Source organism: Sparus aurata, chromosome 2 (genome assembly GCF_900880675.1).
Source record: "Sparus aurata chromosome 2, fSpaAur1.1, whole genome shotgun sequence".
NCBI lineage: Eukaryota > Metazoa > Chordata > Actinopteri > Spariformes > Sparidae > Sparus > Sparus aurata.
Window position 1 is genome coordinate 18378030 of NC_044188.1, and position 24062 is coordinate 18402091.

The 24062-nt window shown below is 41.9% G+C and overlaps 1 protein-coding gene across 3 annotated transcripts in view; it reads left to right on the forward strand.

Moving 5' to 3' along the window:
* LOC115573947 (leucine-rich repeat and fibronectin type III domain-containing protein 1-like protein) overlaps nt 1-24062 on the forward strand; it is a 186841-nt gene that overhangs the window by 153593 nt on the left and 9186 nt on the right. For 2 of the 3 annotated variants that reach the window (XM_030405063.1, XM_030405072.1), the window contains 3 exons: nt 7603-8252; nt 14157-14257; nt 18571-19523. In XM_030405063.1, the coding sequence (XP_030260923.1) occupies nt 7603-8252; nt 14157-14209 (703 nt within the window). In that variant the 3' untranslated portion in view covers nt 14210-14257; nt 18571-19523. The remainder of the gene's footprint in view (nt 1-7602; nt 8253-14156; nt 14258-18570; nt 19524-24062) is intronic. The other variant, XM_030405082.1, reaches the window with a different exon arrangement.

A 24062-nucleotide genomic window follows, 5' to 3' on the forward strand; every position in this document is an offset into this window, starting at 1 on the left:
AAAGCCAAGAAAGGAGAGCTGATGAAGGGGGGGAAAACATGTCAATATGTGTGTTCCGTTCAAATGCAGAGAGATATGCACGAGAAAATAGCCCTGGCGTCGACAGGAGCACGAAGGCTCCCAACAATTTTCTTAGAACCAGATCACACCTCGAAAAAAAAAACATGCACATGAGATGGCAACGTGACCATAGCTGTTAAGCAGTCAGGATAACACATGTGTTGTGACAGATTGCTCTAGGAAGGATGACTTGCACCCCAGCTCTACCTGACTCCTGTGAGACCTCATTGGGCTTTCAGTCGCAGTTAAAAATAGTCAGTTGCGATTAGGGCTGCAATTTGTTTTAATAGGCGTCATTAATGCCAGAGGCCGAGGAGTGAACTGTGCAGAGAGAAAGAGACAACTTAGTTAATGACAGCGATCTTTAATGCATTATAGGTCTATTAAAGTTGCTTTGTCTAAAGTTGGGTTGACTTAAGAAGGAGAAACAAAGGAGGGTGCTGAAGATTAATGCAAATACATCACCAGAGTTTAGAGTGCGTACAAGAACGGGCTCAACTGTTCCATGACAATGGCTCACCATCCTGTTTATAAGACAATATCTTTTAGCCACCTCTGACATGCTCATAATAATGTGCAAGTCGAATAAGGATGGTACCAATGCCATTATTGATTCCGCTTATCGGTCTGATTCTGTATTGATTCCTGTACTGATAGATTTATAGTCTGTCTTCATCTAAAATGGATGAGATAAGAGAATATGTCTACAGCATTCATTTTTATTTGGGTTTTCTTTGTCCAAGAAAAACCAACACATCCTCATATCAAAAGGATTGAACAGGTCGATTTGCCAAAAACTTCCAAAAGTACTTGTATCACAGTTCCTCAAAACTACATGACCATTGCAGTGGGCCACTTACAGGCGTACCACACTTCGTTGTCCCATCACACTTTGACTAGGTTAAGGAGCACACTCTGGTTTGGGTTTAAAACATTATGTTACTTCTGTGACTTCAGTTACAAGCGCACATACGAAACACATGGAATTTAACTTCACTATCCGAGTAAGCTTTAGGAACTCAACTTTAATCCTGGTTTCACACATGAAAAGTGAAAGATCTGTGCTTGTTTAACCTGACCTTCCTTCAACAACCTCCTCCCTGTATGGACTTTAACCTCTTTATACTGTACGTTAGGAAGCGACTACATGTGTATAGAGAGTTTAATAAAAACATTTAAAACAAAATAATTATTGTCATACAGACATTACAACTGGCACTGTTGTCATCATTTTTTGTAAAATGAAGTCAAGCTTTTTAACATGATTTCGTGTTGTAAGTTTCCAGCACCATAGGAATCAGCGAGCTCGTTACATGATTCTGAAGAATCTGACCATTTGGAACCATTTTTTTCTTTTTTTAACTTCAGCCAGTTCTTGTTTTCGAACACTAGTGATTTGTAAGAAATAGATTAATGTGAACACCATGATAACACATTAAAAGTCCCTGTTTTGTTGTATCTGATGCTGTCGTAGCACATATGAGCTGACATATGCATTCCCCACAAAGGTTTCACCTGATGCCAATGATCAGCATTTGATTGTTGAAAATACGCAAAAAAATTGAGTAATGCATTGCAATAGCGCATTAGTGGCAGGTGGTGAAGATGCTGGCTGAGGTAGAAATTAATATGAACACAGGGAAAATTTGTATACACAGTGTAAACAAGGGTTCAATCTCAGGCTCAATCACAGGATACGTGACCTGCTGTGCTTTTAATCAAATTAGACTGAAACAACCATGATGGCATTTACACACTTGGAGTTGATGTATTGAATTATGTTCATATGAGAGGAGAAAACAGTGTGCCCTCTGCTATTTCCAGGGTTACTCTTACTGATATCCGCAGTGGCCAAGGTTTTCCCTTTCATTTTTATTGAATTCCTTTAGCTATTCTAAGACAACAGGCTAGCTGCATTTCCGAGCGTCCAGTAACACAATAGGAGCATGTGTTATGTTGCACACCTCGTCCAGTGTGCACCTGCAGTTACACGGTACAGTTTACTCATGTGCAATACATATTTCATACAGTATTGCATTGCTTTACGCAATTCTTTCTCTCACCTTACTTCCACAAATGGATATCCACACATATCGCATTACACTTGCATGGCAGCTCCTCATGTATTCCCCAACTGGTGTATACAGATTGTATCTTTTATATCGCTGACATAACTTACTTGAAAGCAAATAACATTTCATTATTTTATTCTGTGAATAGTTTGGGCTTAACTCCATCTACCTGCACATCCTGTTCTTCGTTGTTCTGTCCGTTAAAATATTCTATAACTTGTTTGACTGAGGACGTTAAGAACTGGTGCTTTTTGCGGCTGTGACTTTTGGTGTAACACCTGACCCTGACATAATGAAAGAAAATCTGTTTATCCATCATCTTGGTCAACACAGTCCGACGAGACATGCTTTTTAAAGGTCAGCAGCAAAAGCTTTTAGTCTGAAAAGAATAAAGTCTGAAAATCTGCATTTTTACTGCAGCAGCAAGGTGTCAGATCTGAGCGCTGGTTGCCATTATTGCGCTCTCCCACATGAAAAACCCCGGCTCACACCAAATGCGGGCATTTTGCCAGTGATCATGTGCAGAAAGCCTTCCTCATGTTAAAGAAATAAATGAATTGTGTTGAAAAGTGGAGAACTTTGAGGATCTGTCAGCTCATGCAGTCATTCCACCACATTAATCAGGCTATTGTCATGCTTGTAGTATTTCTGTGCGTGTGTACACAGAGCCAGATCGCATGGCGAGCGCTAATCTGTTCAATTCAAACAGAGAGATGGTTTATCTGTTTGTGTATTTGGATGAGACTCGCAGTCGTGTGTGCGGGCGTGCGTTCATGTACGTGTTCCTGCGGGTGTGAGGATAAACCGAGGAGTGACAAAACATTACTGACTGTTGATCCGTTTGTGTGTTGCGTGCGAGAGAACATCAGTGTCATACAAACCATGAGTTGTTTTATTTTTTACTGTTTGCATTGTGGAGCGAAAGAATCCATCAAGCTGTTTAACTCTCCCTGAGTGTATGTCAGTGCATGTGTGTGTCCCAGGGTTGAAACCATTAACTGAATAAATCATCCAGTGCGATTGCAGTGTCAAATGGGCTTTCAGAACCACTTCTGCTTTGCCCAGCAATCCTTGTTCTGTGTGCACAAACCCCAAATTATTGATATGTCGTTAATGTGACATTAGTCCTCACACATATGTATAACTGTCGATGTACAAAACACAAACAGATGCTAGCCAATGAGCAAATCAAATACCATATGCTGATTCCATTAGAAATAATTGAAATTGCTGCGATCATTTTTGTACATCTGTCTACGCTGTAGGGGGGTAAACAACAAATCTATTGAAGTATCCTTGAGCAAGACATTAAGTCCTTTGTTGCTCCAAGGTTATTCTGGAACCAAACCCTTTTAGAAGTCAGTACAGTTGAAATAAGAAAGAAGAACATCCAAAGAACAGTAAGAAAAAGATGCGTACACAAATGTAGGAGTTGGCATTAAAGCGCTACATTTCATTCAGAACATTCAGGGAGTCTTCTACTCAGTTCTACTACTTGGGCAGATGGTGGTGGTATTTCGTTTTAATAACATCCCCCACCAAGAATTTCCTCCTTGTCATGCCTCCCACTCACTTCTCGGTTTGGGTGAGGTTGCCTGTTGGCAAAGCCTTTGGCCAGTGCAAGTTTTTCGGTTTGAATCCTATTAAGGAGAGAACACTGATGAGTGGGTGGGCGGCTGTTTGGGGGCACACTGGGGGATTTCCGAGCTGATTTCCACCTGATTCGCCCTGTGTGACAATCATAGGAGGGATTGTGTTTGGAGGCGATGTTGATGGTTGGCAAAGATTATCTGGCCAGCGCGAAGGGGTTCACTGATTCAGTCTCAGCCAATTTGGTTGGATTAGATTAGATTGATTTGAGTTGCTTCAGTGATAATTGATATTTATGACCTGACATCTGCACTGATCAAGCCCAGTGGTGTGTGGGGTTTACAGAGTGATGCCAATATCAGATTCTTCTAGCCAATGTGAGTTAGGAGGTCAGCTAACTACTACATCTTGGGTCTTTATGTCCTTAGTCTTCCCTGGTTTACCTTATTAAACTTATCGTTTAATCTTAATTTAACAATTTATTTGACTTTGTATTATTCTGCAGATTGATGCTTGGGTGCATACAGAAGGCTGCAACTGTAATATTTTGTTAATTGTAGCCGTGTCGTTATTGAAATCCAATTAAACAAATCAAATAAACAAGAAAGAGAGTTCCTTGAAATGAAACTGACAGACAGACTGACTGACTGACAGAAAATCACACCGAATTGGAAATGTCAAGAACTGGTAAGAATAAATTTCAGTAAACACTAAACTTCCTTCATTAGTTATTCTCTGTCAGTTTATATCAGTATAATAATAACTCATACTGGTCTCTCGGGTGGATTCTCAGATGACTTTCTAGCATTTTTAAGAGGTGTTATTGTTGGAACCGCTGTCACAAAGACAACCTGTTTGCTTGAGAGCAACACCCAGCAACATCACAAGACAAAACCTGTGTTCATTCATTCATTAAGTCCCTAATGGAGATGTAAAAGCCAGTAGAAATGGTGCCAGGCTGCCAGTCTGACTGCATCGCCAATCAGCCTTCATTTTCCTGGAGGATTTCGTGCCCAGTGGCAGACAAAAAAGCATAGTGAGAGGGAGATTAATAGTCCAATCTAAATGCCAGTGGTGTCATAATTCTACAATATGACATTTTGCAGTCAATATTTACTTTGAAATTGCATGTTTTAGTAGAAACAGATGACTTTTATAGCGTTTCTAAGTGGCGTTATTGTTGCCGCCACTGTCGCAAAGATAATCAGATCACTCTCCGTTTCCCTCAGAGTAACAGCTACCAACAACACAGGGCAAAACCTGAGTTTATTCAGTTATTGAGTCTATAATGGGCATGTGGAAACTGATAGAAATGGAGCCAGGCTGCCAGCCTAAGTGGATCATCAGTCAGTCTTGGGAGATTTTGTGCCTGGTGGTAGACAAAAATGCATATTGAAATTGAGGTTTATGAGGAACCAGTCTAAACACCAACAGCCATTTCACAATATTTACATTAGATGATGCGCTAAAGCAAATTCCGCGTCGACTGTTGTTTCATATTCAAACGACTGTATGCACATTGCGAAAAGTTATGATGAATGTTGCTCCATCCAGCTGTCTCCATGACAATTTAATTATCACCAGTCACGACTTTTATGTAACGTGTGCTGAGTCACATTATTTAGCTCCTAAGCAACACTTTTACACACCTCACTGTGTGTCATGAGAATCACAGCTCATCACGGTTTTCAACAACATCAAAGATGTCGTGCAAAGTTTGAGCAATAAGTTGTTTGTTAAGATGGAAAGCAGTGTGTCAGAGCGCAGATGTCTGATTAGAAGCCCACATGTGCTTGGAGGATTTCACTGAAGGACACTGCCAGCCTGGGTCTCCCACTGACTTCTCCTCGTAATAAACTATGATTTAGTTTTTCCACACTGCGAAGATGAGGAGACAAACAACCACAGCATCATTTTGTTCAAACACAGTTAGGAGACGTCCTAGTTTGTAGTTTTGTGAAGTTTAATCATGTTGACAGCGGTGCTGTTTTCTATAACTTTTTGTTTTCAATACCCTCTTTTGAAATTGCTTTTTGGGAACCCCGGTCAAGCTCAGCTCTCAAATCATGCTGCAACCCTATGGCAAGACATCACGGCAGTTAAAGTTCCCTGGTTCGATTTTTAATAAGAACTCAGTCCAGGGATCTTTTCACAACCACACAAGTTCACAAACACACGCTGAAACACACACGGAGCTATCTGCCAAGATATACTTCCTGGTGGAGGTTCAATGCCATCGATGAGCTTGGCACTGAGACTAGACCCTGCTGCCCACTGGCTCTCACAAGCACACAAACCTCCCATAATTTCTGTTTCACTCTGACTTTACTGCACAGCCTGTCTGTCTGTGTGCAGAGGTGGAAATACATTTATGGGGGAGGGATGGGCATAAGCACAATGACTGAAAGTGCATTGGAGAAAATGTGAATGAAGCAGAAGGGAAATATGATTTAGATCAAATGTAGCACTTGACATATGGGTGTTTGGCAATTCCACTTGTTATCCTGAGGACCCCTGGAGAGAGCAGATACCCAAGGATGGAGAAAGAGAAAGCAAAAACATAGAAGACACACTGCCTCCTGTTTACCTGTGTGATATTCTCTCCCAGGATTTCCCCCCAGGAATCTGCTCTGACAAGGAAAAACTGGATGTACAGTATTTACCTTGGGAGAGACTGAGATAGGAGTCGACAGTGGTGCGAATCAGGAATGTGTTTAATCAGAGAACGACAATTTCCACAGCAGTGGATCTGCAGTTGGGTCCGCGTGAGTGTTCGTCAGATCACAGACTTATGAATTCGAACTCTGTGGGGAAATAAGAGCGATGAGGTGGCTGTCATGCCACGGGCAGAAGCTCCGCATGAAAATATATGATGATAGTGCATGTGTCACTGCTGTGCTTTTCGTATAATAGCACACAACAGAATACAAGGGAGCAATACCAGCAGTTTTTTTTCTTTTTGGTTTGGTTTGTTTTTGTTATATGGCCCTGCTTGTTTGATTGGTACAGTGTAACGGTGGGTAGACAGACAGAGTTGGACACAGTTGGTTTGTGTTGGCAGGTGTTTTGGCTCTCTGAGTGTTACTCCAACTGGTTTCTATGAGAACCACCCGACAGGCCAATGTCATTGAGAGCACTGTTGTAAGATACTGTGTAATAACGTCAGGCATATTTGTCTTTTTATTGGTTCAACTTCCTGTTCCTCCTGCTTAAACCCAGGTTGTCTCTTCATTTTGGTGATTTACCAAGGACAAGTTGCCCGAATCAGAACTTTCATTTCAATCATGTGCCAACTGAAATGTCTCTCCAGGTTTAGGTGCTGCTTTCTTGTCTGGTCCATTACACTGAGCTGTTTAAATGTTTTGTAATTTGTGTTTTGGTTGTACCAACTTCTTGAAGTAACTAATCTAGGTACATTTGTATAACCCTTACCCAGCCCTAACCCAAGCTTGCCTTGTGGTACAACTGTAATTTTCTATGTCAGACGTTTTTCTCTGTGTATGTTGATTTGAATACACGCTTGTTGATAGTTTTCATCCTTTTGCATGTTCAGCTGACCTTTTGTACACTGACTAGAGCAAACAGTGTTTGTCATGTTAGCAACTGATGTGAAATTAATGAATTTTAAGTATTTGTTGACTAAATTAAAGCCCCCCTCCTGTGTATTTTGATTTTTTCCTATTTAATATATATATATATATATATATATATATATATATATATATATATATATATTTATATATATATTTATATATATATATATATATATATATATATATATATATATATATATATATATTTGTATTGATGTCTGTTAATTTATTTTAAGTAATTACATCTGACAATAATATCTTCATCTCTTTTTTCTTTCCTTTGGCAGGATGATTCCATCAAGCAGCAATGACTTCCTGGTTCGGGACCTCGCTGCGGGACGCAGCTACGATCTTTGTGTCCTGGCCGTGTTTGATGATGTCGTCACATCACTGACTGCCACGCGCCCTTTGGGCTGTCTGTCATTCACCACGGACACGGAGTTCAGCCAGTGCCAAGCTTTGCACAGCCACTTCCTAGGTGGTACTATGATCATCATCATTGGAGGGATTATCGTCGCCTCTGTGCTGGTCTTTATTATCATCTTAATGATACGATACAAGGTTTACAGCAACCAAGGGACAGGCCATGGAAAAGCAGCCATTGCTGCAACTGCGGCGAGGCCGCAGAGCAACGGACAAGGAGGAGGCGGGCAGGTCCAAGTCCTCCCTCGCTCTGCCTCAAAAATGCCTGACAGTCAGGACGACCAAGTGTTTTCACCGTCCAGGGCCATGTCGCCTAGCAACACTCTGAGAGACACTGTGGCATTGGTCGAGGAGGAGAGCAGCGGACGGAGCATAATGACAAGGACTGACTCCTCGGCCAATGAGGAGTTGCTCTCGCCCACCAAGGCCCGTTTCTCCTCCAGGGTCGCCATTGAGATGAAAAGCAGGCCGCCATCTGTCGCCAAAGAGCCCACCTCTCCCAAGGAACTGGCAGGTATAGAGAGACAGATATGGGAGGAAGCGATAGACTAGCAGCAGAGCAAGGAGGAAGCATTTCAGAGAGGTGGAAAGAAAGACAAAAAGAAGTTGACAGAGAGAGAGTGGGTGGGAGACATACGAGAAACAGAGAGGGATGGAGGATGAGAAATAGACAATGTGCAATTGAGGGTGTGAAATTGAGCAAGACAATAACAGAGAGTGGAACAGTGAGAAACTGAGTGAGTGTGAACAAGAGAATGAATAAGAGAGACGCCATCATTTTGCACTGGGAAGATAGTAAGAGAGACAAAGGGTGTGCATAGAGACGATGTAGCATCTGAAGTTGTAGTTAACTCTTTTCTCTGTGATTGTCAACAAATCAGGTCAGAGTGTCTCTCATTGTAAGAAACTTTGCATTTGTTTTCACGTGAGACACTAAATCTTGAAATAACCTCCCTACACTGTTGTACACCTACACCTTATTGATTCTTGTTTTCAGCTCTTGCCAATTACCAGGCTTAATGTCAGAACAATGCAATATGGCAACTCAACGACTCTGAAGCTCTTAAGAAGTTTAAGAACTGTTCAGTTTATTTTGTTGCTCAAAGTGAGTTGTGCCAGGCGCTGTGACCTTGTTGCCAGACACCGCACTGTTTGGGCGTAATTCCAATGCACTGGTAGTTTGGCAGTGTCACGGGCAGAAGAAATCTTTCTCTGGGTGTCCTCCATTAGGGTACTACAAACTATTGCACTTTAAGCACCTTGAAATGGCTTGTTGGCCATTAGGAATGACACAAGCAGAGTGCTTAAGAGCGGAAAAGGAACATTACGTTGGTGCAAAAGAAAAGCTAGTGAAGGTCGGCTGAAATTCAACACCATATTGAAGGATATCCAAGGACCCTGCTTTTTTCCCTTTTATGAAAAGTTTAAATGTCTTGAGTAAGTTAAAATTTGGACACTTTGCCACATCTGTGTGTCTTCTTTGGTACGACAAATATTTTACACACAGTCTCTACGACACATGCAGAGTGTCACAGAAGCTGTTCAGACCTTGTATCAACATACTGAGATCCGATTAGACGGATCACATGTGGAGGTGTTCTGGGCCGTAAGTGACCACATTCGTTTAGCAGTGTGTACAGACGCGTCATGGCCACACTAAAGGACCACCTACTCAACTGACGTCTTCCATATAGCAATAAGAAGTGGCACACCAACAGGCTGATTTGATTAAACACCGTTTTCAATGAAGTATCTTAACTCGCCAATGTTTCAACTAAAAATTGAATTGGTAACAACACTATCACCAGACTCCCCTGCCATATCACAGGTTTTAAGAGCTGTCCAATAGGAGACACTGAACAAGTGGCTACAACAAATTCTAACAGTTGATGCCCTCTTGTAAATCAGGCATTAAATGCAAAACATTAAGATGTTTCTTTCCTTGTAAAAAGTGTCAGTTTGTTGCGGCATCGCTCTACCAGACTGTCTGCTGTCTGTGTCTGAAGTGCATTGCACCTCCCAACAGCTGTTTTAACGCACTTTTTTGACTGGTTTCACCGCTTACACCTCATGCATTAAGTCAAATCTGACAAATGCAGCAAACAGGAACTAATAAAGGCTTTTTTGACTTCCCAGATTCCTTTAAAAAATGCTCAATTTGGAGAATTGGCTGCATTAGCAGAAACTCTATTAACTATGTGAAACTACACCAAATTCTTAACTATTTGGGCCTTCTTGTTAAATCAGCAAACATTTTGCAAGTGTTGCATCGGTTTGTTCCAGTGATGTAGGTCTGTATTTGCATATAGATTGGGGAAGTGAGATTCAATTCGACACATTTAAACCCAGGTGTGAATTGACTAACATGGCTCAGGACGCATTGTAAAGCCAAATCAAACATAAAAGCTAGTTTTCTAGTGAATATTCTATTTCTGTGCCTTTCTCTATAAAATGTATATAAATAAAACAAAACTAATGAACACATTCTGACACCACTCTCGTTCAGCTGAAAACTTTATATATATTTATGTTTAGCCATACACACTGACAGTTTGCGCTCTGCCCCTCGGGTGCTCTCGATATAAATCTGAGCAACTTGCTCAAGATTCAGCCAGAGTGTAATTGAAGCCCTCCAGGGGTAACAAGGCAGACATATAATTTCAAGGGAATATCCTATGCATAATGCACAAGACAACGGATGCAGTCACAACTATTATTAATGTAGATACTGTAGTATAAGAAACTGGGAGAAGACATAGAGTAGAGGAGATAAGTAGATGGAGAATCAACATGAGCAGTAAAAGCAGTCTGTCGGACTAAGAGCCAAGCAAAACAGTACAAGCACTAAGAAAAAGCCAAAAGACTTAAGTACAGTTTTATAATACAATATATTTTTATAAAGAAGGGACAATGCACATTTACTAACATGAGCAGCGAGGTCTATCATGTAAATGCGTCATGGTGTTTGTGAGTCTTTACCGGAAGAAGTCTTGATGACCTTGGTCAGTGTTATCAAGATCCCTGATCAAAACTTGCCTGTGCTGTTACCAAGAAGTAACTTCTAATGATCTGCAGTGGGTGTGAAAGACAGGCTAAAGTTTAACACAGTCATAGACCAATTTGCTGCATTGAGTATGGTTCATCTGCAGCTTCAGAACTTAGAAACACTTGAGCGTCAGGCTTTCATCGAGTATCTCTTGATCTCCTAACCTCCCTTAAAGTTTTTATGGTGCCACTGACTGACAGTGAATAGTTGTCAGAAAGCTGGATGACAGAGAAATATACCTTTCTCGCCTAAAAATTGCAATTACTAAATTGAATTTAAATTACTAAATTTGTCTCAAATTGTCATTGTGCATTTACAGTATTATCCGAGCATTGCAAAGAAGCATGACAGTGAAAGCACAATGCTGTATGATTATGTTATTATGATATACGTCTTCCTTAACCCGCAAGACACTGGTGGAAAATTGCTTTTATGTAACTCAGTGATTGCTGGCAAAGTCTACTAAATACAACCTACTTTTTATGTAATCAGGCTCCAGTTCTCTCAGTTCGAGCTGTTGAAGTGACTTGCACATGCTCACAAAGGCTGCTCGACGGGCTCAGTCGAGCTATGATAGCAGGAATCCACAAGAGCATGTGAATTTTTCTTTGCGGGGTAGATTTTCCCTGTGCTAAGCCCACTCCAGCGCACTTCCCCTTTAACACTAATCCACTCAGGAAATTGGGCTTTCATTAGAACGAATAAATGGAGACACCATTTCACAGGAGTGGCTTAAACAGCTGAGTCGAAATACTTTATCAGCGGCTGATATGTCATTCAATTGGCCTCTCTGAATGGGCTGAAATGAGGTGTCATTGAGCCTCACGTTGATAGCGAGGAGGAGACGGGCGATGTGTGTGCACGGCGCTGCAAGCTCAGCTGATGAGTTCAGGGAAAGTTTTCACCTCCGTGAACTCTGCCGCATCGGCAGTCAGTCTGACATTTGTAACAATTCAATGCGCTGGACATCAGAGTCCATGATTATTGAATGAAAGGAGCGTTGCACAGATTTCCGATTGCTTCAAGTGCCGTTCCTAACCCGGATATTAAGATAACAAGTTGTTTTCTAGTTGTTTGTCTCACCTCTGAATTAGGGGGGAAGTTTGTGCAGGATGAGAGGATGATGGCAAATTGGAGTTTGGAAGGAGAGAAGTCGACGGCTGCTCATTAGGGCTCTAACAGGCTAGAGTTTCGCGAGCTGGGATTGGGAACTTGCATTTTGTTGCGGCGTTGACGTGCCACCATATGCACAAACTCCTGACGTTCTCCCAAAAGGCCTAATTTGCAGCTCTTACCTCATCATAACCTTTACTGATTGAAGTGTGTCAGTCAGGGGAGCCCTCTAAAAAAGAATATCTCAGAGCGCACAGAGACAGACAAACAAAGACAATTATGAGAGTTTTTGTTTTGACACTTTACGCATAGAGGGAAAACTTACCTGCTGGCCTTTCTGTTCTTTGTTTCCTCTCTTTGATTCTGGGATGGCTGCTACTTCGAGGGCAACCTGCAATGAGGGATAATACTCCTGTGTTTGTACAAAGGCTGTTGGGGTTTTCTCAGGGTGTAGCTGTGCCTGTGATGTGTTTCACTGGTTGCTGCATTGCAGGGAAAGACAACATTGATCTGATCAGAGAGAGGGAGCCGCAGTGAGTCAGAGCGCCTGAGGAACACGGCAACTGACAGCTACACAGAGAGACCCCATTAAAGGCCTGCAGTTGTCAAAAGGGTGACCCAACATGAGAAATATGCACGTTGTGGGTGATAGTTTTCTCTTTTTGTTTGTTTGCTTTTCATAGACAGGTTTTGTTCCCGGCGGAACAATGGGTACATCAGTTTGAGTTTGTTGTTTTTTAAGTGCCATTCTTAAATATTATTTTCTTGGGTTTTTCTCTTTTTTTTTTCCTTGAGGCCTTTTAAAGATACATGATAGGAAACTGGAATTTCACCTCAGGCAGGTTGATGCAAACCTTTTTTCAAGTCTAGCCTAAGAGAAGGGCTAATATTGAAGGAGCTGTAATCATTCCTAATGGTGCTAAGCGATTCCCTCCCTCCGATCAATGCAACAAAATAGGAGACACATCCACATCCACATTGAATTTTCGGCAGTCAAAGAGGGAAATCTCGAAGACATGTTCACTTGCTGAACCGCCTAATGCATTTTCTTGCACGGATGCAGGACTGTAGCTTTTGACCCCTGTCCACTGCAGTTCAGTTGCACTGGGAGGGAATCGGGCATCGATACAGCAAGCAGATAACTAGCACGTGTGTAGATATGCAGTGTTATTGTAAGTGTCACTGAAAAAACATCTGCACCTGAAAAACCCATTGAACAAATACCGAGCAGAGAGCATGTCGTGAGTCACGGTGTCGCCCGGAGCTCGAGATCTCGCTTGTGACAGGATGCCGCATGTGGATTCAGATTCAGAAGTAGCTCTTTAACCTGAATGCTAAGTGGGGAGTTTTTCCAACGGGATTAGCGGTAATTACATGCTTGACACAAACATATTGTGATTATGTCAAGTAAAGTGCTATTAGTTCAAGAACAGTCAGGCAAACATTGAACGTGAGTGTGTGTGTGTGTGTGTGCGTGTGTGTGTGTGTGTGTGTGTGGGTGTGTGTGTGTAACGTATTAATAGGGTTTGGAGGATGAAAATCTCTTTACAATGTCACACCGCTGGGTTCCCTCCAGGTAGACTCGTTCATTTTAAGGGGATAAGAATTACATTGAGGCTCATTTTTAATGTGATTTACTACGATGTCCTCACCGCGACACAATACTAGTGTTTGTGTGCAAGTTCAGGGTCGCCCTACGAAGCCCCCCTGGGTCTGCGCATGCCATTGTGTGTCGTCTTGTGCGACCGCCTTGAGCCGTCGCACGCGCTCCCACAAGGTTAGGCCAGATGGAAAAAATAGCCGAGAATAACACGGGGGTGTGTGTGTGTGACCTTCTGCGAAGTGTGAGCGTGTGTTCTCCCCGTAGCCCGGCTGTGACCCTGTAGCCTGTCTGTCCTCTGTGTGTTGATCTATCATCACTCCTTTCAGTGTCATCCTGTATGCCCGGCCTCATTCCTCACCACCGTCTGTTGTTCTGAATTCATCTCTCGGAATCTCCCTCTCCCTCTCTCTCTCTCCCCTCCCTCCCCGCTGTGTCTCTCAACCACTCTCCGTCACTTCCCCTTGTCTTTCTTCTCATCCCTGGCTTTCTGACCGCCCTGACAGTTTATATGCTTCCTCCATTTTTCAGTGCTGTTTTGCTGCATCTGTGTCAGTGTTTTTTCACAGTTTCTTATTGTTTCTCTCCATGTCTCTCTCGCTGCTCATTCTCCTTCTCCACTATCTCTCTCTGTCTTTCTTCCTCCGGGACGACTCCAGCAGCAGACGTCCGGCGGCCTCATAGTGTCGAATGGAGAGACTTTAAGATCTGAAGGTCTCTCGGCCTCACAAAGACAGCGCGCCAACACCACACACAAAGAGTAATGACTGGCACTTAAAACTTCCACACTCCCTGGATTTGTTTTTCCCACAGTCTCCTTACAGTTTCTCCCTTTTCTCTCACCCTGCGATGCTTCGCCTCACCCGTCTGCACCAGCTGCAGTCTCGCTCTTGTGTAGCATGCTCCCATCCGACCCTTCCTTTTTGTTGTTTCTTGTTTTCTGATCAGGTCAGATGGCACAAAGGACAAAAACATACACATTGTGTTACATTCCTCCAGTGGTTACAGTGTGTTGAGGTTTTTAGAATATCCATTCATGTTTTTCCAGCCTCCATTCTATAACAGTAAAATGTAATTTCACCTGTGGTGCTCATGGTATAGAAATGTTAGTGTTCATGCTACAACAGTTTATTCATTAATCAATTAGTTGATCAAAAGAAAGTTAATCTATTTTGATTATTAAGTGATTACTGTTTATTCAAGCGAAAATGGGGAACATTCCCTGATTCCAGCTATTTCTTTGCCATGCTGTTGAGGATGACTGAATATTTTCAGTATAGTTTTCAACAGTTGGACCAATCCAATGTTTGTAATCAGCTTATTAATTGATGATAGAAATAACTGTTGGAGCACACACAATGTCAGACTGTTTACTGAAGTTCATCTGGAAACTGTATGTTCTCAGGATTTAAAGGGGCACTATGTAGTTTTGGAATAAAAAAAGAAATCAAAAATCGAACCAAATTTTGATATTCGTAATATTAATGTGGTAATTATAGGAACTTGAATTATTTATTTATTCCATAACTTAATAAACAAGCTGTTCTCAGAGGAAAATAAGGTCCCCAGAACACTGTTTGAAGCTACAAAAAGGTGGCAGGGTCACTGAATGTAATTTCTTAGCATAAACAATTTCATTTATGTGAATTTGAGTATGGCGGGAATCTGACATAGAAGCGTCTGAAAATGGTAAATGAACGGAACTTAATCATTGGCCTCTCATACAAACACACACGCAGCTTTAAGCAATATTACCCTGAGGGTGTGCTTTAACGTCATTTGAGCACGACAGTGATGCGGTCAGCAAGCAGCACTGAAGCCTATTTTTCCGCCGTTTCCTACTCCAGCTCTGACAGTTACAATGTTGCCATGGAGATGGATACACAGACTTGGCGGAGTAATATTTTGAGTAATGAGTCAGGCGTGCTGTCATGCTGATTTGAGCGCGGTCTAAATTTCTTGTTGACCAATCAGATTGCTTGGTCGGAACTACTTGTTGTATAATGGTGATTGGTTTCTAGATGTACTAGAAAGTCATATGTTTACATTTGTGCAAACATTAGAGAAAAACAGGTGTTTATATAGAGTTTTGGTGGGTGGAGATCAGAAGGAGACAACTGCCTGTCAAGAGGCCCCACACACACAGTTCAGGGTCCAGTGTCGTGACTAAGGACCAGTTTTGGGAATAATGGCGTTACAATAAACGGCGTTACTAGCGGCGTTACTTTTTTTCAGTAACGGGTAATCTAACGAATTACTATTTCCACCGTTACAATGCGGTTACCATTACCGACTATTAAATGTGGCGCGTTACAAACTGAAGCTGCTCATTAAAGCTGTTGTCATCCGACTCGGCTCTCAGCCACCGGAGCTGCAAAGCGGTTTTATTTTATTTATTTTTTTTAGCTTGTGGGGGAGGAGGGAGGGGCGGGAAAACCGCATAAGTGATGGTGATTGGCTCTCTAACGTTGAGTGGGAGTTCGTAAGCCAATCAGAGGCAATGTTCAGTTTACACACAAACCACACGCACACAGCAGCCTCGCACACACTAACTAGCAGAGGTCAGCTGCAGCAACAGTGAGTCCAGAGGGAAAGTTAACGTTTTCAAAGTGGAAGACACTACTTTAATCTCTTTTGTCTACGTCCGTTGTAAGCAACTCTTATCTAATGAATCGTCTCTCAACGGCACACGCTTCTACAAAACTAGTGGCCAAAAACACTGTTGTTGACACTGTTGATGATGACAGCAGTCCAGGTGTGGCTAACGTGAGCTCCGCTAACAAAGAAGGACACAGAGCTGTCCAAGCAGCTACAGCTGGATTTTTCTGCTCCAGCTTCACAAAAACTTGACACAGACTGAACTGAATGCAATGATAGGCAGGTTTGTTGTTGAGAACATGCTCCTGTTATCAACAGCTGACTCAGACTCCTTCAGAGCACTCACTGGCAAAAATATCGGGGAGAACAGGTGCCGGTCCGCCATGCAGGCAGACATTTTCTAAATACATGGATGCCGAGTAGCTAAAATGAATGCCGAGCTCAAAAGGGGGAATAATTAAAAGTAACGCAATAGTTACTTTTCCTGGTAACTAGCTACTTTTATAGTGGAGTAATTCCGTTACTAACTCAGTTACTTTTTGGAAGAAGTAACTAGTAACTATAACTAATTACTTTCTTAAAGTAACGTGCCCAACACTGCTAAGGACACTTCGACATGTGGACAGGAAGTGTTGGGAATCAGAGCAAATGAAACCTAACAAATGTATCTGCATGGCTAGATACCACCTTTTTTTTATTTGTAAAGTGTTTGTAATGTGTTCGAACTGATCCATTAATTCATGCCCTTTCTTTTCCTTTTTCCCTTCCTGACTCTTTTTCATTCGTCCTTGAAACCCTCCCTGTCTTTTTTTCCCCCTCTCTGCTTTTCACCCTCCTGATTGATTATGTCTGTATTATTTTGGACTCTCCATGATCTGCTTTCTTATTTCTATTCTTCCCTTGTTTTCGTGTTTCCTCTAATACGATACCCCTCCTTGTGTCGTGCTCTACTCATATAACCTTACGCTTCTCTCTTTCCCGGCCTCCTTTTTGCTGGTGCATCCTTTTTTTCCCCCCGTTCTAATGCTCTGTTTGCATATACTGTTTATTTTTAATCCTGTAATACCTCTCCTCTCCCTGTCTGTTCTCTATTCATAACACCTTTGTCTGCGTACTTATTTTTCATTTCTCCTCTCCTCTCCATCCATCTCCTTGCCTCTCACGCCGCGTTATCCTCTTCCCATACTGCCTTTCTCCTCTCTCCTCTCCCATCTCCTTCATCCATCTGCATGGCGCGCCAAGTGATGGAGGAGAAGGGGGGGAGAGGAGGAGGAGGATGGAGGGGAGAAGACAGGGGAGATATGCAGCGGTTGTGATGGATGAATACAGTCTGAGGCATTAGGAAGACTCTGCTTCATTCTTAAACTGACACAATAAGCACTGGCTGTACATAAATGCAGTTAAGAAATGTTCCTCCTGACAAATACACTTAAGAGACGCTCTCCTGACAAACACGCACATTACAAATAGCAGCTGCGGCAGTATACCACCGCGACGCCGCTTCATCACTCTCCGAGCTATAGGCACTTATTTGCTTTCGCTTGTCAGCACGCCTCGCCGATGCATTTGTTGTATCCGCCAACTTCACAGCAGCCCTCACAAAAGAAGAGAAAACAGATTCTCCAAGTTTAAAAAAAAAAGTGACGTGTTTTGGATGCAATTCTACATAAGGATATAATATGTGACATTCTGCCGATTGAGGCACAATTCCGTGTTTTCAGTGGCATTTAGATATGAAGTGAGACGCATTATTGAATCTTTTAAACGTTTAAAAAACAAACAAAAGCAAAACGAGAAACAGCCCGACTAAACAAGTCAACAAAACTACTGAGTTGTGATCCGTGTCCCTTTTCATTTGTTTGGCTCCGAGACAAGTCTGAAAAAAAAACAAAAAAAACATAACATTTGAACCTCCGCTTTCATATTGCTTCATTTCTTCTTGTTCGCCCCTCAGGAGGTAATACGCTCCCTGAAAAACACAAAAGTTTTCGTCTGTGAATATGAGAAATTTTTTCAACTTCAAGTCGTGACATGCGTTATGAAAACAAATGAACCCCTTGGAGGTTTTTTTCATAAATCAGGCCCGTGGGTCGGATCAAGTCTGGTTCAACTTGTGCTTCCAAACAACAGAAGTTAAAGCCAATAAAGGAGTTTAGCTGTGCTTTCACAAGATATATTAAACACAGCGATGGTCTTAATGTTTGGTGTTATTATAGCTCTAATTGGTGTTCTCCAGATCTCACAGGTGCCCAGTTGTGCCTCTTGGACCTTGGCCTCTTGTTTTAAACATTGTGTTCCCAGAACCTTCTATCCCCTTCTCGAGACCTTATGTTCTTCTCCAGATCCCTATTATTTAACGTCCTTGTTCTGTTGTTAGAAGTCACGCCTTTGCACCCAATATCCTTTTCCATCTAATGCAGTGTTTGTAATGTTCTTCTTTCAAACTTTTGTGTTCTTGCTCTCCTGTTTTTCTAGAACCCTGATGTTGTTGGTCTGAGTGGCGGATGTGAAGAGTCACCACCAGGGACGAGCTGGTGAAAACTCTGAAGAAAAAAAAAGGCCCTATAGCTCCTTCCCTAGTATCTCCTGTTTACTGTACCCATTACTTTGTTTCCATGGATATCATGGGGTCATGGACCTGTACCGTCTGGTTTATGTTTAACTGCTAATCTTGGTTTCTCGCGTCTGGATCTGACGTCTGTGTCAAGACCCGGTGTCTGTTGCTGCAGGATTATGCCTGTCGACGTGATCATCATCAAATGTTCCACTTTGAGAAGTGTTTTCTATCAGCGTGCACGTGGAGACAGTGGACGTAGATAACTGAAACAGCGAGACACAGACAGCCATATGGATGTGTCTGATAATAAGAAGGAACTTTTCACCATCTGGCGCAGCATCAGCATGCACGGACAGATCCCCAAGTGGATGGTCTAAAAAAAGAACAAAAAACACAAACAGTAAAAGTTGGATGCATAGATAATCACACTCAACCTGGATTTACAACATGTCAGACTGCACAAACAGAAAGGGGAATAACGTCGGACAGAAAAAAAAACATCCGGATGGTCTTGATCACGAACATGTCTTACATACTGACAGTAATGACTCACTGGAGCTGGATTTTAATCCTGACTGGACTCCCAATCATAAATCTGTTTCTGGAAAGCACAAAGCACACACGGGGACTTACGTGAACTGGTTTGATCTGGAGAGAACCTGAGTAAACCTGGACCCAGTGGGCCTGAGTAGACTACACTGAAAGGTCTCAGACTGATCTGATGAGGACTAAAACGGACTAGACAAGAAGGGCCTGTTATCGGCTGGTCCAGTCTGTGTTTTCCCACTCTGTCTGCACTCCACTGGATGGGACTTGCTGAGGACCTTGTGGACCTCAACCTTCTCACATCTCTCCAGGCCCACTTAAACAGGTGAGTAACCCTCCAATTAGCCCATGAACTTAACCAAACAAGCAGTCAAATGAAGAAGTTCTTTCACCTAAAAGATCAGGGCCCGTTAATTAGCGTGACATATGCTAACCCGCTGGCAGTTACCTTGGCCGTCCAACAGTTCTTGGTCCTGCCCCATTGTTTAAGACACACTCGCACTTTGCAGTGTCTCCTCTTGCCGCGAGTGGTCTGTAACCTAATGAGGGCAGAGCTTTAACGAGCGCCATCTAATTGCTGTCAGCTCAACAATTAGAGAGCCACCTTGGCTAAACGAGCCGCTTCGTTACTTCTCTCCACTGACAATATCACAACAGGCGACAGGAAATGCATTTCCCCCCCTCCTGTTGGTTTCTTGCTCTTTTTTGTGTGTGAGTCACTCCTTATCTCCTGCTCCTCTCTCAGCCCATCAGATGTCTGTTGTTTTATCCCCTGCCTGCCCGAGTAACTGATCAAATACCGGTTGAGGATATAATATGCTAGGGGGAATTTGGTTATGAGCTATAACAATACAGCCATAGGGATGGACTTTGCCTGTAGAAAGAGGGGGGGATCAGCAATAACTCTTTAATTATGGACAGAGGCTGCTGTCTGATGCTGCGGCACTGCCGAACTCCCCAGGCCACAGAGATTCTCACCGAGATGAAGCGACATAGTTATTAGAGGTAATCAATAGCATATTCTGTTAAGAAGTCAAATTTCAGTAATGCACTGTAGCTCCCCACTGTCTGAGGTTATAAACCTGCTCAACAATATCTTCAGGAGAAGTATCATCTGCTCCTTTCTTACCTGAACAAGAAACAGCCGCAGTTTATCAGTGAACCCAGTCTCACATAAAAATATGTAACAGCTTCATCAATATACAGCAGAACGAGCCTCAGTTTTCACATTAATGTCTCTACAATTGTGAGACAGGCACTTTTTATTCTACCTATTTTTTTTTTTTTTTTGGTCCCCTGTCCATGTCAAGTGACTGTCAAGTCTTTTGAACGGCGGATCTTTCTCTTATCGGTGGGAAATACGTTATTTTGAGAGATTTTCTAAAATACCTAACTTTAGCAAGAAATTCCTGATTTATTTTGATCATCTTTATGATGGTGATGAAGGTTTATAGGCGTTTCGCGAGAAAACAGCTAAAATGCAACATTTTCTATTGTGGTTATGCCAAGTTATGGGTTCCTTGAGGCTATCCTCAGCATTTCTCAATAAGAAAACAAATTATCTTTGCTAATTCAACAGTATGTTAATGTTATGACCGTCAGTTTTACATTTACATTTTAGGGTATTTAGCAGACACTTTTGTCAAAGCAACTTACAGTAATTCATACATACATACTTTCATACACTTATGGTGGTGGCTGCCATGCAAGGTGGCGACCAGCGCATCAGGAGAAGTTGGGGTTCAGTATTGTGCACATCGGACACTTCAACATGTAGACCAAGGGAATCGAACCAGCAACCTTCCAATAACGCTGGCTCTAGGGCAGTTTTCATTAATTCTGCTTCAGTTCTGAGAAAAAAAAAATGTGTTTGTTTGTTTTGTCAATTTTGGATAGCGGTTTACTAAATAACTAATGATCCACCGTTACTAAGCATGTCCCTTTTGCCTTTCTGTTTCAAATGTGGGACAGTGTGAGACTGTGTGTCAGTGATCTACCTGATGGCCATGTTATGTTCCTGATTTACCTGCTGTTTCAACAGGTCATACATCAAGGAACGACTAAAGTGCTCCTCACTAGACTTGAATTGCTTCTTTAGACTGCACTGTATCCATTTGGACTTAATTTAAGTAATAGAACCATGTTATTTACTTGCTATGCAATAAGCTTTTCAGAGTACATAATTAGCACAGAATATAATTATCATGAATTACTTTCACCATGGTTGGATATGTTTCCCTTAATTGCAGCAGTTCTCAGAGACACAAAATCAGAATCATTGTTTGTGCAGTGGTACATTCAATTGATTTTCTTGTCTAGTAAATTTCAGTTTGGCCAAAGATAATTCAGTCCGTCTCAATACACACCCATAAAAGCAAAGCAGAGGGTGTTTTTACAGCTGTTTTACATGGCCGGAAGCATTTCTTGTCAACCAAATATCTCGAGAATGCCTCGAGGGAAATTTAGAACAAATGCCCACTCAAGTACTCAAGGATGAGCTAATAAAAATTAGGTGGTCACAATGGTCACCATGACCTCACAAAACACATATTCGGCCATTGTTCAGCAGCTTAAATGACTATAACAACAACTTTTTATACAAATGTCTACTAGGATAAAATGTGTCATTGGTTCAATTTATACCCAAAGGTCAAGGGTCAACTTCCCTATGACATCATACTAATATTTAGCAAAAAGTCATTCAACAGCATAGCACAGGAACAGCATTTGACTGGTGTTGGTTAATATTAAAAGTGTTGTCTGTCCGAATTTGACACTGCTGTTCCCTGGATCCTCAGCAACAAACCTGCCAAGTTTGCTAAGAAAGAAAGAAAGAAAGAAAGAAAGATTCCTTGCTTTATAGTAACAAATCAGTCATCAGTTCACAACATCTTGTTTGCTAACAAACAACTCTGTAATATTCGAAGTGCAGAAAGCATAGTGATATTGTAAATAACAGTGATTTCTGCTGTGTTTTGATGAGACAGTGAACCTGAGGCATTATTTTCCCCAGTAAGTAATTGACACAATGTATTTGCCGGGCCGGCAGTTCAACAACTATCTCCTGCTTTAACTTAATGAACATTTCAATAAAACACAACCACTTTGTTCACTCAGTGATAATAGCAATGAATCAGTCAGTTGTTTTTTCTAGTCCTGTATACACCTATGACTGTATATCTGTGTGTGTGTGTCTCTGCATGTGCGTGGGGGTGTGTGTGTGTCACCTCAGTATTGCAGATGTCAGGCACTAGAAGCTGTTTAACAAACACACTTTTCTCACAGACTTGGTCGTTGCTGGCGATTGTTTTAAGCCTTTTCGTCCATTTCTTACATGCACGTAAACACACACACACACACACACACACACACACACAGAAACACATGCAAGAGAGAGAGTGAGCGAGAGACAACATGAGACAAATACACAACCTAAAAGCCTTCTATAAAAACAGATCCCACATGGAATTAAAATGGCTTCGTAAAGTGCCTCAGTTGTGATTTGTCTCTCACTCTCTGGTTGCAGTTGTTGCTGTTTTTATTCTCATAATACACTTGGATGGATCACATACTGTATTCCATTTATTTATTTATTTATTTTGGACTGTGAAGCTCATTGGCTGGCGGGAAGGTGATGGGATGAATAGATTTTCGCCTGTAGTTATTTACGGTTTCTAACTCATCTTCAAAATATAATGATATGTCCTGTTTCACCGCAGGGATGAGGTGCCAGTGGGAGAGCAGGTGGAAAGGACATTTGATCGCTGTGATCGTCTCTGTTACAATCAATACGGCTCCAATGCAAAACTGCAAAGTCCGACTTTTTAGAGAGTTTTAAAGGTTGCACTCATCAATGGCACCACATTAGCTAAGATGAAAATGTAAATATGAAACATATGATGATTGCAGATTGTGTAATAACCCTTGAAGGCTGCACAGTATCAGCTCAATACCAAATAGATTGTACTGGTTTACACCTTTGGTCCTCTAGCGTGACAGATGTGGTTAATCTGTTTAAGTTGTGTGTGGTTTCATGAGAAAATGCATCTAATTTAGATTGAGATCTCTTTGCAGGGGAAAAAAGTCTGCACTGTCACCTCCAGGAATAAATCCTGGCGTAGTTTCCCCCCCCTCCCTTTTGTTCCCCCTCAGTCATAAAAGTAAATGAAGCTTGCTCAACGCTCTGCGGACACCTTGATAATGAAGATGATGAATGACTGTCGCATGTTGTTCCCTCCTCCCTGACACAGTTCACTGCTGCTTCCTCCTCCCTAAAGTGAAGCGGCCACCCAAGCATCGCATTAAGAGCTTATTATCCTCACTGAAAAATGTCCAACTTGTGTGATTACAAATATGGGGAGTGTGAGGTGGCCATATGTGCACCAATTAGATTTTCATGAAAGTTTCATCAGCGTGATTCTTTTGTGCGTTCTGCTTTCAGCTCTGAAGGAAAAACACTTAAATGAAAAGTTTGACTTTTTTATTTTTTCAAATGATCCGACTGTCTTTGTTGCATGAGACGAATAATTTCAACTGCAAGTTGTTAAATATGAGCCTTGAGCCAGCAGCTGGTTAATGTAGCTTAGCATGAAACTGTAAACAGTGGTAAAACAGCAAGCCTTTATGCAGATTCAAAAAGATAAAATGTTATTCTACAGGCTGCTTGGCGTAGGACTATTTTTGGGCGGGCGCAGGAAGTCACTACCAAACTATACTTTTTCCCATTTTCAGCCTTTATGCTACGCTAAGCTAACCAGCTGCTGACTGTTGCATTATATATTTAAAGATCTTTCCACACATATATTAAAGGAGCTCTGTAGAACTTCTGTGTTGTACTTCGAAGCTGGTCTTTAGTTTGTGTTAG